The 12,695-nt window shown below is 45.4% G+C and overlaps 1 protein-coding gene across 5 annotated transcripts in view; it reads left to right on the forward strand.

Moving 5' to 3' along the window:
* SMARCA4 (SWI/SNF related BAF chromatin remodeling complex subunit ATPase 4) overlaps window positions 1-12,695 on the forward strand; it is a 90,371-nt gene that overhangs the window by 37,315 nt on the left and 40,361 nt on the right. For all 5 annotated transcript variants that reach the window (XM_019659297.1, XM_019659295.1, XM_019659296.1 and 2 more), the window contains exons 14-16: window positions 4,684-4,805; window positions 5,148-5,298; window positions 6,704-6,867. In XM_019659297.1, the coding sequence (XP_019514842.1) occupies window positions 4,684-4,805; window positions 5,148-5,298; window positions 6,704-6,867 (437 nt within the window). The remainder of the gene's footprint in view (window positions 1-4,683; window positions 4,806-5,147; window positions 5,299-6,703; window positions 6,868-12,695) is intronic.

Raw genomic sequence — 12,695 nt, forward strand, 5'->3', positions numbered from 1 at the left:
TTGGGGGGTGGGGACAGTGCTGGGGAATTGGGCGGAGGGGAACAGACAAGTTGCTGTCCTTTTTCTTCAGTCTAGTTGTGGAGGACGTTGCTTCACTGGCCCAAGTTGGCACCGTCATTACGCTCTTCCCTGGTGAGGCAGATCAGTCGCCGGCTTCTGGACGGCTGCTCACGCTGGCTGCTGGCTACACACGGTAGCCCATGGCAACCCACCTCTTAACCAATGCGCCACTTGACCGGCCCCCCCTTTTTTTTTTTTTTTTTATGAATTGTGCTTTTGGTGTTGTATCTAAAACCTCTTGGAAATCACAAAGATTTTTCTTCTGTTTTCTTTTAGAAATTTTACAGTTTAACATCTTGCATTTAGGGTCATTGTTGAGTTGATTTCTATGAGATAGAGGTCTAAGTTTATTTTTTTACATATGAATATCCATTTTACAAAGCATCATTTGATGAAAAGACTACTCTCTCCCACGTTGAATAGTCTTGGCACTTTCGTGGGATATCAGTTGACCATGTCTAAGGGTTTGTTTCTGACTCAGTTCTGTTCTGTTGATCTCTGTGTCTCTTTGTGCCACTACCACTCTGTTTTCATTATTGTATCTTCTAATTTGTTTTGAAACCAGGTAGTAGTATTTCTCTAACTTTACTGCTTTTATTGTCTATTCTAGATCCTTTTCATTCCTATATAAAGTTTAGGGTCAGCTCATTAGTTACAACAAAAATGCTTGCTGGGATTTTTATTAGCTTTGAGTTGAATCTATACACTAATTTAGGGAAAATCATAACAATATTTAGTTTTCCAATACATGAACATGGAATGTCTCTCCATTTATTTTGTTAATCTTTAATTTCTCTTAGTGGTGTTTCATAGTTTTCAGAGTATAGTTTTTACACTTTTGTTAAATTCTTAAGTGTTTTATTCCTTTTGATGCTGTTATGAATAGAATTTTCTTAATTGTTGCTATTAACATGGAAATAAAATTTTTATATTGATTTTTAAAAATATTGATATTTTATCCTATTAATTTGCTAAACTCCCTATTGTTAGTTCTGATAGTTTTGTTTGTTTTTTTAAACACTATTTCTGACATGATTTTTTTTTTTTTTTAAATTGGGGAATTGGGGAATGGGAACAGTACTGGGGAATTGAGGGAAGGGGAACAGACAAGATGCTGTCCTTTTGTTCTTCAGTCTAGTTGTGGAGGACGATGCTTCACTGGCCCAAGTTGGCACCATCATTGCGCTCTTTCCGGGTGAGGCAGATCAGTTGGCGGCTTCTGAATGGCCGCTCACAGCAGCTGCTGGCTGCTCATGCTTGCTGCCAGCTACACATGGTAGCCCATGGCAACCGACTGCCACAGAGGCTGCAGCCTATGCCGTCACTGGCGACTCAGGGCAGCCCAGCTCCAGGTTGAGCTGTTGTTCAGCATCTTAGCTGTAGAGGGCAGTGTCACTGGCCCTCATATGTGGGATCCGAACCGGGACCCTCTGGCATCCCAAGCCAGTTCTTAACCATCGCACCCTCGGCCGGCCCTACAATATGCATCTTGATTTATCACAGTATACTTCAAGATAAATAATTCCATTCTGGTTAAATGTAGACATTTTGCTCCCGTATAACTTCTTTGCTTTTCTTCCTTTGTGCTATTATTGTCAGATATATTATATCTATATATGTTATAAATCCAGCAATACAGTCTTCTGATTAATATTTTATATAGTCTCAAGACTATATAAAACTATATAGTCTTTAGACTAACTATAGTCTAAAGTTAGTAGAGAAGAAGTAAGGGAAAATGTATTTATAGAATCTTTTATATTGATCCATGTATTTATCATATCTGATGCTCTTTATTTCTCTTTGTGGATTCAAGTTACTGTTTGCTGTCATTTCCTTTCAGCTTAAAGACTTCTTTTAGCATTAATTATAAGGCATGTTTGCTAGCAACAGTTCTGTCAGTCTTTGTTTATCTGGGAAGGTATTTCTTTAGCTTTCATTTTGGAAAGATAGTTTAGCAGGATATAGAATTCTTTGTCGACAGTCTTTTTCTTTTTGACTATATCATTCCACTACTTCTGGCCTCTTGTTTCAGATGAGAATTTAGCCACTAATTGTGTTGATGTTCTTCTGTATTTCATGATTCGTTTTCGTCTTTCTTGCTTTCAGGATTTTCTATTTGTGTTTGGCTTTTTAGCAGTTTGTGAACCCCCTCTTTGTATTTATTTTCCTTGGTGTTTGTTCAGCTTCTTGACTGGGTAGGTTCATTCTTTCTATCAAATTTGGGGAGTTTATTGTTTCTGTCCTATTGAGATTCTATATTTGTTGATTCATTGTTCCCTTTAGTTCTTTGGACATGTTTACAATAGTTTTTAACGTATTTATAATAATAGTTGTTTCAAAATTGTATGCTAAGTCCAACATCTGGGAATAAATACTGCTTCAATTGTTTTTTTCCTGAGTACTTACCACACTTTCCTCCTTTTTGCTGGTATTGTAATGATTAGGAGAAGCCTATTTTAGCAACTCGAGATTCTGACTTCACCCCTAGGGGGAATCGTTTTGGTTGTATTGTTCGTTTGCCTGTTTATTAATTTAGTTGGGCTAAATCTGTGGAATTGTTTCTCCTATGATGTGTGCCTCCTTTGGTGTCTCTGCTCAATTTATTGTTTGGGTTTTATTCTCATATTAGTTTTTAATCCTGACTTTCAAGGAGTAGACCGTGTTTCTTCATAACTTCAATGAATTAGTCATTCAATTAAGTAATCATTCAATGGTTGGACAGAGATTGTGTTCAAACAGCTAGAGCCAGCTAGTAAGGCTTCTGTCTCCTGCCAATGGGTTGGTGTGTGTAGGGGAAACACATTTCAAATTTAGGCCATTTTTAAGCCTGCCCTGGCTTTTACTTTCTGCCAGGCCCATTCTCATTTCCTCAGCACATAGTCACAGCCTCAGCCAGTAATATGCTTTCCCAATGATGGCTGAGAACCTCACCTCCACTGACAGTGCTGCTGAAATGGGCATTGCCCACTGCCACAAAATGACTTAAGTCCCCCATCAGCCTCAGCTGCCAGTCCTCACAGCCTACCTACCCTGGCAGAACCTTCATGACGGTGCTGTGGGGCAGGAGAGATCCCAAGTACGAACACCACAAATTCCCATTCTTCTTACCCATAGGTTAGTGGTTTCTCAAACATTAATACTTGTCAACCTCCTAGAGCTCTGAAATGATTGCTTTTGCCAATTTTGTCTAGCTATAAAGTCACTTTGTGAGGAGAGAATTTGCTGACCACCTCACTCAGACGTAGCCAGAAGTCTCACCCCTATTTTAATTTCAGACATGGTAATATAAGTTAAGTCTGTACGAGTTATGTGTATTTGTGGGGGGACTGGGGCACACAGACGTTTGTACTATTATCACCTGTTCGTTATTCCAAATGATCTATGAAATCATTTTGAATGCCCCAAGGGAAATCCCACTGAATTTTTTTTTTTACAGATTTTATTGGGGAATTGGGGGGAGGGGAACAGCGTTGGGAATCGGGGAAGGGAAACAGACAGGTAGACAAGTTGTTGTTTTGTTCTTCAGTATAGTTGTGGAGGATGTTGCTTCACTGGCCCAAGCTCACACCATCATTGAGCTCTTCCCAGTTGAGGCAGATCAGTCGCCGGTCTCTGGACGGCCGCTCACTGCGGCTGCTGGCCGCTCACGCTGGCTGCTGGCTACATACGGTAGCTTATGGCAGCCCACTGCAGCAGGGAACTGCAGCCTACGCCGTCGCTGGTGACCCACAGCAGCCCAGCTCCAAGTTGAGCTGTTGTTCAGCATCTTAGCTGTAGAGGGCAGTGTCACTGGCCCTTTTATTTGGGATCCGAACCGGGGCCCTCTGGCATCCCAAGCCAGTTCTTCACTAACACGCCGCTCGGCCGGCCCCCCACTGAATTTTGATTAATTACAAATACATGTTTTTTAGTTTTATAGCAGTTCCATTATACATAAAAAAAATAATCCACTGGGATTTTGTATATAATTTATACAGGAATACAGGGATGGTTTAATATTGGGAAATGCATTCACGTTTATTTTATCAACATGTCATGCACAATCCCTTTATCATCTACTCAGTAAATGCTGAAAAATCACTTAAATGAAACACAACACTCATACTTAATTTACATGTTTATAGGAAACCTCTGTGAACTAGGTAGGATGCCTGTTATCACCAGTATTATTTGACAATTTTAGGCGATTTAGCCATATTAATAAAGCTGGAAGTAAATCAAGAGCAATTAATATTGAAAATTAGCCATGAAATGTTTAATACTTAGAAAATCCATGAGATTCAAGTGGAAAATTGCTTGAGCGGGTTAGGCAAGGGATGTGTAGTATACATTATTTAATGAGGGCAGGGGAGCATAAGGAATCTACTATTAGTAACAAAAGTACAAAATACCCAGAAATAGCCTTCAAAAGAAATGTCTGGACTCTGCTTGGAATACTAAAAATAATATACTGAGCAATTAAGCAAAGATGCAAAGAAAAGTCATGACACATTCCGAGATAAGAAGAGGGCGTGAGGGTTGTAAAAAGATCACTTGCTTCCAAAAGTGTGATTTCCCCCTGGAGTCCTATGCCCATTCCTGTAGGGTTACCTGAAGTGACATGGGCTCATCTGTTGGTAGGAGGAGGAAGAGGAGCAGCCACAGCCAGCACAGCCTCCCACTCTGCCTGTGGAGGAGAAGAAGAAGATTCCAGACCCAGACAGTGATGACGTCTCTGAGGTGGACGCTCGGCACATCATTGAGTAAGGCATCCCTACACACACTCCAGTTCCACCATCTTCCTGCAGGGGTTCAGGCAGGACCATTAGAATTCCAGCTTCTCCCTGGATGGCTCTCACCACTGTCCAGCCAGCAGCCAGTGTGGAACCACAAACAGGAGTTCAGTCTTAGCACCGTCCTCCCTCCCCTGAGTTAGTATTTGTTGCCTTGCCTCCCTTCAGACTATCTAGCTACACTTTTATTTATCTTAAGGCTCAGGTCATGGTTATCAGGCAGAAAGGGCCGTTCCAGACTCTTCTGTCAGAAGTACATTGTCATAGATAGCGATGTGTGTCTTCACATACAGTGCTTCTGTTCACTTCCAGGAATGCCAAGCAAGATGTTGATGATGAGTATGGCGTGTCCCAGGCCCTCGCTCGTGGCCTGCAGTCCTATTATGCTGTGGCCCACGCCGTCACTGAGAGAGTGGATAAGCAGTCGGCACTTATGGTCAATGGCGTCCTCAAACAGTACCAGGTGAGGCAGGAGGGTAGGAGGTGGCCATGCCCACAATGGTCTTGACATATGGGTTCCTAGGTTGTGGGAGGCTGCTGAAGTCAGGCAAGACCCAAGTTTATGTTCCACTAATTATCTTTGGGCACCTTGCTCTTTTCCTCTAAGCCTCAGTTTCCCCATCTGTTAAGCAGAAACACGATCTGTTAGGATAGCCACCAGGAGGAAGTGAAATAGTGCAGTATATCAGTATCTGCTAGGTAGTTGATCTGCCTGCTGGGCAGGATGGTAGTGTGTTCAATGCTGTTAGCTTCTGAATCCCCAACAACTGTGAAAAAGGGATTTTCATTCTCTGCATTTTTTAGGGCGGGGGGCAACTGTGGAACAGAGAGGTGCAGTGATTCCTCAAAATCACACAGCCCTGGAGTGGTCAGACAAGGACAGGACCCAGATGTGGGCACACAGGTGCTTGGTCCATGTTCCCTGGAGCTCTGTGCAGTGTGATAGTGAGGAGTGAGAGCTTAGATGTCAGGAGCCAGCAGCCCTGGACTCAGCGCCTTCTTTCTGTGAGGGTGAGGTGGCGCTGGCGTTAAAGCTCTTTGTCAGGCCTGGCCTGGCGCAGCCAAGAATTAGAGCTGCTCATCGTAGTTTCTTTTTCTGTGTCCCCACATCCCAAGCTCACCTCTGAGCTCCCAAGAGGCATCTGATTTATCTCCAGCAAAAGAACATGTCTCCCTAGTTTTCTGTTTGTTGTGATCCCTGAACCCCAACTTTTCCTGAAAACTCTCAGAACCTCCATGCCAATATCAAGTTCCAAAGAGGCAAAACCAATGACTAGTGGAAATTTCCAGTGACCAGTGTAATCAAAGGAATCAGAACTTGGCCAAAAGTAACTTCCTTAATCTGCTAGAAAATTTCAAAATTTTCCTTCATAACATTATATTCAGTTTGAAAACTGTCTTTGCTTTAATCACCTGTATTGCAGAAAGCTCACAAGCTCTGATGGTTAGGCTATTGTTGGCCCAGTGGTGGATTCCTCAGCAGGCTCCCCTGAGAGCATGATTCCTCATGCTCTCCTGATTTGAGTGTCACGTGGTTGTGGGCAGGTTTGTCCCAGTGTGCTGTGTGGCTTCGTGTCAGTCAGTGACAGATGGGTGTGTAACAGGTAGAAACTTAGCTGTTCAGATGTGCACCCGAAGAAGAAATTTTACATAATGTACATATATTATTAACACAGCAACCCTGTGATTTGACAGGAATGATTGCTGAGGATGAGGCTAAGGAAAAAAGGAGCAGGATGATTCAGAGCAAAATACCAAGTAAAGATGGCCGTGGGTGGTTGGTGGCTGATGTGCTCGAGTCTCTGAAGCGCAGGGAATGCGCTCAAACCCAACTGGGGCTTCAGTGCTGGCCGCCTCTCTCCTTGCAGATTAAGGGCTTGGAGTGGCTGGTGTCTCTTTACAACAACAACCTGAATGGCATCCTGGCTGACGAGATGGGCCTGGGGAAGACCATCCAGACCATCGCACTCATCACGTACCTCATGGAGCACAAACGCATCAATGGGCCCTTCCTCATCATTGTACCTCTCTCGTAAGTGTACCAACTCCTGGAGGCCCAGCTGCCCGGCATTAGTGGCACCCCAGCCTTCACTCAAACATCTGTGTGTTAGTTTGCTTGGGCTGCCCCAATCAAGTACCACAGCCTGGTGGTGGCCTAAACAACAGGCCTTATTTTCTGGGGGTCGTAGTCCAACAACAGGTTGTCAGCAGGGTTGGTTTCTTTTGAGGCCTCTCCCTCTCAGCCTTGCAGATGTCCATCTTCTCCCTGTGTCCTCATATGGTCTTCCCTCTGTGTTGTCTGTGTCCTGGTTTCCTCTTCTGATAAAGATGCGAGCCACTGGATTAGGGTCCACCCTAATGACCTTAATGTAACTTCATTATCTCTTTAGAAACCCTCTCTCCAAATAGTCATGTTCTGAGGTCCTGGGGGTGAGGACGTCAATATATGAGTATTAGGAGGACACAACTCAGCCCATAACAACCTGCCTCTGGTTTTAAGGGGCAGGATAGGAAAGGGGCAGATGACAGTGTCCATCCATTGTCTCAATCAGAGGAGCTCTCACAGGATATCCTTAGGGTTCTTTTCAAACCTGCAAACCAGCAAATCCCACACAAGGGAGTCACAGGGCCTGAGGATCCTCCTGCTAGAAGAGTGGAGTAGAGCCATTTAAGTAAATACAGTTTCCACTCCCTACTGTTGGCACTGAAACCCTGTCAGTCACATCTCAGCCTGGCCCAGGCATCATAAATGCTCATGTGTGGCAGGGCCTGGGTACCCAAACAATGTTTCAAGAACACTCTCACTCACCAGCTCTTTGTGCTGCTGGCCTCTTCCTCCCATCAGACACCCCTCCAGATCCAAGATTCCGCTGGCCACTCTAGGCAGCCCTCTTCCCAACTCAGCCTGTGCCACAGACTGTCTCACCTGCCCCCAGGTGTTTCAAGAAATCTCAGGGCCCCTTCATTGACCCAGCTCAGGTCACATGTCCGGCCTGGGGATGGTCTGCTCTGATATGGCCAGGCTTCTGTGTGCACTTGGCCTGGCCCTGGATGGGAACCCCCTTAACTTTGGCCCAGTGCTCAGTGGGGACCCCGTCACCATCAGACCAGCAAATGAAGGGAAGAGTGGGAAAGCCAAGTGCTCATGCCCTCCTGCCTTTAAGACAGCCAGACCTCCAGCTGCACGTCCACATCAGGGGGGCCCCAGAACCCTCCCAGAATTTAACTGCAAGGCATTCATTTCTAATTGCCTTCCCTTCCTCATAATGGTATAAAATGGGCTACCTTGTCAGGCTTTGTGGAGAGAACTGTTTCTAGTGCGATAGGAGGTCCCAGGCTGGCAGAAGGCCTTGCCCCCTCCTACCTCATGGTCAAACCCAACTTCGCTTCTCAGCTTCCCACTGTACTTGCCTGCGCACTGTCTCCTATCCCTGCAGGCGCCGAAGTCCCCTCTCTCTGTTCCCCTAAGATGTGACTTCATCTTCATCGGGATAGCTCTCTCCAGTGTGCTGTTCTGCAGCCTGGGTTTTTCATTTTTAACATTTCATTTTGAAATGATTTCAGACTCACAATAATTGCAAAAATAGTATTAAGAATTCCTATACACCTTTCACCCAGCCTCTCAAATCTTAACCCTAGGACAGTTATCAACACCAGAAAGGGAGCAGAGATTTAAAACTGTTAATGAATCTAGAGACCTGATACTATTTCCCCATTAATAGCCTTTTTCTGGTCCAGAATCCCACTTTGCCTTTTGTTGTCACGTTTCTGTGACATGTCTGTGACAGCTCCCAGTCCATCTTTGTCCCTCATGATCTTAACACTGGAATCCTGATCAGGCATTTGGTAGACTGTCCCTCAGACGGTGTTTGTGTGATGTGCCTATTTCTGAAACTCTGTTGAGAATTTACAGGGAGGAATGCTATGCCCTTCTTTTTTTTTTTTTTCTTTTTTTTTTTTTTTAAGATTTTTATTGGGGAATTGGGGGAAGGGGAACAGACAAGTTGCTGTCTTTTTGTTCTTCAGTCTAGTTGTGGAGGACGTTGCTTCCCTGGCCCAGGTTGGCACCATCATTGTGCTCTTCCTGGGCAAGACAGATCAGTCTCTGGCTTCTGTACAGCCGCTCATGGTGGCTGCTGGCTGCTCACGCTGGCTGCTGGCTACACACGATAGCCCATGGCAACCCACTGTAGCAGGGGCTGCAGCCTACGCCATTGCCGGTGACTCACTGCAGCCCAGCTCCAGGTTGAGCTGTTGTTCAACATCTTAGCTGTGGAGGGCAGTGTCACTGGCCTTCATATGTGGGATCTGAATCGGGGGCCCCTGGCGTCCTAAGCCAGCTCTGAACCAACGCGCCACTCGGCCGGCCCCTGTGCCCTTCTTGGGGCCTCTTGTCAGGAGGCATGAGGTGCCGAGGGGCCCCATCACAGGGGAGGGTTATGTGGTGTCTGCTGGTTTCCCCACGTAAACCTAAGGGTTTCCTTTGTAATTCGTAAGTATCTTGTGGGAAGGCATTTAGAAACCATATAAATACCCCATTTCTCATCATACTGGCCCAGTAAATTCAGCATCCATCAGATGAGTCTCACCTGAAATGATTGATTATTACTGTGGGAGGTTCCAAACAGTAGATTTCTCTTTCTGTCATTCCTTCCACGTGTATGGCAATTCCTCTGTAAGGAAGAACTGCCTCTTCTCCCTCATTTGTCTATTTATTCGTGTAATTGTTTATATTACAGTGGGCTCTGTCATTATTAGAACCCAGAATGGACACTATCATTATTTGTTTTGTTCCTTAAATTGTCGCAGATTTGGCCTTGGGAGACCCTTCCAGTTGGTTTTAACGTGTCCCTGTCATTATATTGTGGTGGTGGTTTTTGTGAATACTTTTTTTTTTTTTTTTTAAGATTTTATTGGTGAATTGGGGAAGGGGAACAGTGTTGGGGAATCAGAGAAGGGGAGTAGTCAAGTTGTTGTCCTTCAGTCTTAGTTGTGGAGGGCGCAGCTAGCTCAGCTACAAGTCCAGTTGCCATCCAGCCGCCCGTAGGCAGCTCGCAGCTGCTAAGCTCAAGGTGCTGTGTTCAATCTTAGTTGCGAGTGGGCGTAGCCCACCATCCCATGCAGGAGTCGAACCGGAAACCTTGTTGCTAAGAGCACACACTTTGACCACTGAGCCATCCAGCCGCCTATGGGCAGCTCAGCTCAAGGTGCTGTGTTCAATCTTAGTTGTGGCAGGCGTAGCTCATGGGAGTCTAACCGGCAACCTTGTTAGGAGCAGGTGTTCTCACCAGCTGAGCCATCTTGCTACCTGTTGGCAGCTCAGCTCAGGCGCAGCTCACTGGCCCATGTGGGAATCGAACCGGTGACCCTGTTGCTCAGAGCTCGCACTCTTAACCAACTGAGCCACTCGGCCAGCCCAATACTTTTAGACTTATGGCAAAGTTGTGAAGATACTACAGAGAGCTCCCAGATACCCTCCCCTCAATTTCTCCTGGTGTTGATAACTTCTTATATGACTGTTAAATTTGTCACAACTTGAGAACAGCCCTGGCACACTACTATTCACTAAACTCCAGACTTTTTTTTATTTCAGTGATTTTTTTCCCTAATGTCCAGTTTCTATTCCATGATCCTATATTACCTTTAGTCATCATGTCTCTTTAGCCTTCACTGGTCTGTGACCATTCCTCAGACTGTCCATATTTTAAATGACCTTGATGGCTTTAAGGAGGACTGCCCAGGTATTTTGTAAGGTGTCCGTCAATCTGGGTCGGTCTGGTGATTTTCTCATGCTTATGCGGGATGCTGGGTTTGGGGGTGGAAGACTAGAGGTGAAGTGCCCCTCTCATCACATCATATCAAGGGCAGTTACTGTCAACGTGACTTTTCCCTGTTGATGTTGACCTAGATCACCTGGCTGAGGTAGTATTTGTCAGCTATCTCTGCTGTGAAATTTCTCTTTTTCCCCTCTTCCATACTGTATTCTGGAAAAAAAGTCATTATGTTCAGCCCATACACAAGAGGTGGGCAGTTAAGCTCTACCTCCTTGAGGGGGAATAGATACATAAATTATTTGGGATTCTGTACAGAAGATTTCTTCTCTCCCAGTTGTTAATTTATTCAGTTACTTTTATCAGCATGGATTCACGGATATTTATTTTATACTTTGGGCTATACTCCAATAACTAGTTTATCTGTTTTGTTGCTCAAATCATTCCAGCTCTCGCCATTGGGAGCTCTTTCCGTTGGCTTCTCTGTCCCTTTAACATGCCCATGCCCGTGTCACTGTGGGGTGTTTTGAGCTCTTCTTTGCTTTTTGGCACCCAAAGAGGCTCCAGGCTCAGCTTGTACATTTCCCACCCCAGGTCTAGAATTGGCCTGGTTTGTCTTATTAGAGAATGGAATTGGAAACCAAGGCGTGGGTCCTAGGTGTGCTCCTTGCTTTTGGGGTGTCCTTCTAGGCCCTCTGAGCCAACAGCATTAGGAAATAGTGTATGTGTACTAAGCCTTATATGCACCTGTCTAACATCACCACTGTGTCTAGTCATCTGATCTTTGTTAAGTTAAACACATGGTCATACTGTTGTCTCCGACTCTCAGCTAGAACCCTACAGTTCATTCTAGGGCTTTCTCTTTGTTCATTCCCAGTGTACCCATATACAGCACTTTCAGAATAGTTAACCTGTAAGAACCAACTTTACCAACTAGAGTATTGTGTTTAGATCCAGTTCCTTTCTTCTTCAGGCTTAGTTTCCAGTTAAAACACCTTTTCCCAAGGTCATTTAAGTCAGCTTCTTTCTCTCATTTCCTTTAGTGAGGTTATGTCATGTGTTCGTCATCAGCCTTTTACACCCATGTCCCACCGAGACAAGGGTCCAGTCTGTCAGATGTCATTTCCTCCATGCCCTAGAGAATGTTTTTAGACTTTGAGCATACAGCTGTTCCCTCCACTGGTTGGGGTGTGCCGCTGTCCACCATGAGTTTGCTTATCCTGGCCCCCTCTTGACCTCTGTGTCCTACCTATCTCCTCAGTCCCCCTCCTGACTCTCGGCTCTTCTCCTTTCCTGCTGTACATGCTCCTACACCTGAGGCTTCAGCCCTCGGCTTCTCTCGAGCTGTCCCCTATTGCTCCCCACAATAGAAGCCAGACCTCAGTGACTGGACTGGGGCAATCTTGCTGATCCTCAGTAAGGGGAAGTCCACAGCCAGGCCTTCTGAGGAGGCCCAGTGGCTTTAAGATGCCATCACAGCCCCAGGCTCCTGCAGTTTTTTGCTCAGTCACCCTTAGCGTGTGACTTCTGCTATCAGGCTTCTTACCTTCTTACATGTTTGCAAGATGGTTGCACTGCCTCCATCATCTTATCTCAGTTCCCAACATAATGGGCAGGACAAAGGGCAGCAGGAGCATTTGATAGCTGAGTCTCCCTGCTACCCACCCTCCTTCAAGAACTTTCCCTGACTTTCACCTCAGCAACTTAAGCTTTCTTCTCATTGGCTCTGCCTGTGAGCACCTGGTTGGCTCTGGCTGCCAGGGAGCTTGGGAGCTGTGGGTTTAAGGTGGAGACAGCACCACCCTCATGGGGAGCTGGATGAACCACAGCAGCCTCTATCACTCTGCCTTTGAGTTCTGTCTTTACAAACCACCAAGTCTAGACTTTTTGAATGGGTTCACTCCCCCACCGAATATTTTGTGTCCCATTATTTCTCCGCGAATTTACCCCCTTGTGAACTTGGCTTTATTGTTATCATCACCCTCTCCTGAGTGATGTATGCCTCCTTACCAATCTTCTGCCCACCCCCACATCCAGTCACTGCCTGTCCCTCTCCCCCCTCTTCTTGGCCTTGCTCATCCCGAGGAGG

Source organism: Hipposideros armiger, unplaced genomic scaffold (genome assembly GCF_001890085.2).
Source record: "Hipposideros armiger isolate ML-2016 unplaced genomic scaffold, ASM189008v1 scaffold_298, whole genome shotgun sequence".
Lineage (NCBI taxonomy): Eukaryota > Metazoa > Chordata > Mammalia > Chiroptera > Hipposideridae > Hipposideros > Hipposideros armiger.